The sequence below is a fragment of the Cervus canadensis genome, chromosome 4, assembly GCF_019320065.1.
Source record: "Cervus canadensis isolate Bull #8, Minnesota chromosome 4, ASM1932006v1, whole genome shotgun sequence".
Classification (NCBI taxonomy): Eukaryota; Metazoa; Chordata; class Mammalia; order Artiodactyla; family Cervidae; genus Cervus; species Cervus canadensis.
The window spans coordinates 65,492,710-65,496,723 of NC_057389.1; the positions used below are offsets into that span (position 1 = coordinate 65,492,710).

Here is a 4,014-nt window from a genome sequence, read left to right on the forward strand (position 1 = left end):
ATATTCAGGACTGACTTCCTTTAGGATGGACTGGTTGGATCTCCTTGCTGTCCAAGGGAATTGCAAGAGTCTTCTCCAACACCATAGTTCAAAAGCATCAATTCTTCAGGGCTCAGCTTTCTATATAGTCCAACTCTCACATCCATAATGACTACTGGAAAAACCATAGCTTTGACTAGATGGAACTTGGCTGGCAAAGTAATGTCTCTATTTTTAATATACTGTCTAGGTTTGTCATAACTTTCCTTCCAAGGAGTAAACATCTTTTAATTTCATGGCTGCAGTCAACATCTGCAGTGATTTTGGAGACCCCAAGAAAATAAAGTCTCTTACTGTTTCCCCACCTATTTGCCATGAAGGGATGGGACCAGATGCCATGATCTTAGTTTTCTGAATGTTTAGCTTTAAGCCAAGTTTTTCACTCTCCTCTTTCACTTTCATCAAGAGGCTCTTTAATTCTTCGTTTTCTGCCATAAGGGTACTGTCATCTGCATATCTGAGGTTATTGATATTTCTTCCAGGAATCTTGATTCCAGCTTGTGCTTCATCCAGCCCAGTGTGTCTCGTGATGTACTCTGCATATAAGTTAAATAAGCAGGGTGACAATATACAACCTTGACCCTTGATGTTCTCCTTTCCCTATTTGGAAGCAGTCTGTTGTTCCATGTCCGGTTCTAACTGTTGCTTCCTGACCTGCATACAGATTTCTCAAGAGGCAGGTCAGGTGGCCTGGTATTCCCATCTCTTTCAGAATTTTCCACAGTTTGTTGTGGTCCACACAGTCAAAGGTTTGGCATAGTCAATAAAGCAGAAACATGCTTTTCTGGAACTCTCTTGCTTTTTTGATGATCCAACAGATGTTGGCAATTTCATATCTGGTTCCTCTGCCTTTTCTAAATCCAGCTTGAACATCTGGAAGTTCACGGTTCACGTATTGCTGAAGCCTGGATTGGAGAAATTTGAACATTACTTTACTAGCATGTGAGATGAATGCAATTGTGCGGTAGTTTGAGCATTCTTTGGCATTGACTTTTGTTGAGACTGGAATGAAAACTGACCTTTTTCAGTCCTGTGGCCACTGCTGAGTTTTCCCAATTTGCTGGCATATTGAGTGTAGCACTTTCACAGCATCATCTTTTAGGATTTGAAATAGCTCAACTGGAATTCCATCACCTCTACTAGCTTTGTAAAAATAATTTGTACAGAGAAGTATAAAAATGCATGGCTTTCAATTACAGGGGAATGATTTTCTAAAATAAATGAATATTACATGACACATGGTATGAGAATCTAAAGAATAATATTTGTATAAGACCAGAAAGTTCTGATACAGAATGAAGAAAAATAAACCACTAGTATAAAAATGTCTTATTCTATGGTTCTCTGAAATATTCTACATTCAACATTTTTTTTAGTGCCCTTATGACATCCTTATTCCTAAGACTATAGATTAAAGGGTTTAGAACAGGGGTGAGTATGGTGTAAAAGGCAGATACAGCCATGTCTTTCTCAGGGGTGTGGTAGGAGCTGGGGAGCATGTAGGTATAGATGGCAGCTCCATAGAAGAGGATGACCACAGTCATGTGGGAAGAACAAGTGGTTAAGGCCTTTTTCCTGCCCTCTGCTGAATTCATCCTGTGGATGGTGAGGAGGATGAATGCATAAGAGCTTGAAATGACTGTCACAGGAATGAGGAGCATGAGGACACAGCACAGGTACATGAGTGTCTCATAGAGGGAAGTGTCTGAGCAGGAGAGCTTCATTACAGCAGGGACCTCACAGAAGAAGTGATGGATCTCCCGGGATCTGCAGAAGGGAAAGGTCATGGTGATGGGTGTGAGCATAAAGCCATCCACTGATCCCAGGAACCAGCAGCCAGACACCAAGAACAGCCACACCTTATGGCTCATGAGAGTAGAATAATGGAGTGGATGACAGATGGCCACATAGCGGTCATAGGCCATGGCAGCCAGAAGGAAATATTCTGAACCTCCAAGTGTCACATAGAAAAACATTTGCATTCCACATTTAGGGGCTGAGATCTTATTTACACCCATGACCTGGTCCATGAGCATTTTGGGCACAGTGACAGAAATGTACATCACATCCATGAGAGACAACTGGCTGATGAAATAGTACATGGGGGTGTGGAGGTGGGCATCAGAATATATCAGAAGGATCAGGATGCTATTTCCAGACAAGGCCATCAGGAAAATCACAAAAATGACCACACAAAGGAAAGCTGGATGCTTGGATTGACTGAAGAGCCCCATAAGGATGAAATCCAACTGTCCAGTGTGGTTGGTGACCCAGGTAGATTTGTCCATGAAGTTTCTCCTAGATCACCAAGGAAAGATTTGTGATTAATAAATCACTCATGGTATACGATCACCCGAGATGAATGTTTAGTGGGCATGTGTGTGTGTGTGTGTGTGTGTGTGTGTGTGTGCGCACATGTGCCTATTTGTGGATGCAAAGCAATGCAATTGTGCTAAAAGGAGTTAGTGGTATGAGACTGGAGATTCGGGGGTTATAAGGTGCCTGTAAATAAAACAAATTTAGTGGAAAACTAAGAATTCACAACTGTTGATTAAAATAATTTATTTATAGTAAACATTAGGTTTTTGTTATATAAGGCAGAATTGATTCAATCTGTCTATTTTAAGGATCCAATTGGATCTTAAAAATCTTTAGTAATATATGAAAAAATTAGAAAGTAACTTAAACATAATTTGGTGAACACATATACCAAAAATTCCACCTATCTTTGTGTGTTGGTTCAAGCAATTTTGTGAGGCTCTGCATTATTGTGGAGTGAGCCATGCATTCACAGGGGCATATTTGGGTTCTCAACAGTAACCAATCCCTTAGATATACTAAAGAAAGTAAGTGAGAAGCCCAGACTCTAAGGCTGGACTATGGGTCTTTATTATCCTCTATCCACCATGCCTCTGTCTACTCTACTTAAACAAAGAATAATGTTTGATATAAAATGCATTTAGAATTAAATGAAGTAAAATATTGAAAAGGCTGAAAACATTACCAGTTACAGATGAATAATCATACATACTGTCAAAGCAGTAATATCTAGTAAATATTGTACATATTCTAAGAGAAGGTTGTTACTATTTCTTTTACGATCAGATTCATTACTTTAATACCTCTTTGTTTATACAAGAATTTGGATTTGATAAATTCTGTAGTTCAAGACATATATATACATATATATATATATATACACACACAAATTATACTGTTTCACAGTATTATATATTATTCTAACATAATCTCTCTAAAATATATATAAATATGCATATATACATAATCTCAGACTTTCTACAGTACAAAGTTTATATATTTTTTATAAATGGGAGAAAGTTGCTCAGTCATGTCTAACTCTTTGCGACCCCATGCATACAGTCCATGGAATTCTCCAGGCCAGAATACTGGAGTGGGTAGCCTCTCCCTTCTCCAGGGGATCTTCCAACCAAGGGATCAAACCCAGGTCTCCCGCATCGCGGGCAGATTCTTTACCAGCTGAGCCACCAGGGAAGCCAAAGAATACTGGAGTGGGTAGCCTCTCCCTTCTGCAGGGATCTTTCTGACCCAGGAATTGAACTGGGGTCTCCTGCATTGCACGTGGATTCTTTACCAACTGACCTATGAGGCAAGCCCTTTTATATAAATACTGACATATAAATATGAAATATATAATCTATCTTTCTTAACTCTGGTTAAGTAGAGCTTTATGGACAGTTCCATTTCAGTTCTGTCTTCTCCAGCTTCATCTGCTTAAAGCTCATACCATTTGTTCTAAATCTCAGGGAGATGAAATAGCATTGAGATTGTTATTCCCATTTACAGACAAGATTTTAGTTGTCTTGTAAACATCGTCAGCTTTATTGTCTATGGCAATCAATTTTTCATGGAAACAGAGACGCAGAGAGGAAAACTGAACAACATTGAAATGTCTCTGACTTCAGTTTTCTTTTCTCTACCTTGCTGTACATAGCT

The 4,014-nt window shown here is 39.1% G+C and overlaps 1 protein-coding gene across 1 annotated transcript; it reads right to left on the reverse strand.

Moving 5' to 3' along the window:
* Positions 1-1,373: 1,373 nt before the first annotated feature.
* On the reverse strand, positions 1,374-2,327 carry LOC122440846 (olfactory receptor 2T29-like). The gene has a single exon (XM_043467537.1). It carries the CDS (start codon positions 2,325-2,327, stop codon positions 1,374-1,376), a length of 954 nt encoding a protein of 317 aa, XP_043323472.1.
* Between the last annotated feature and the right edge of the window lie 1,687 nt (positions 2,328-4,014).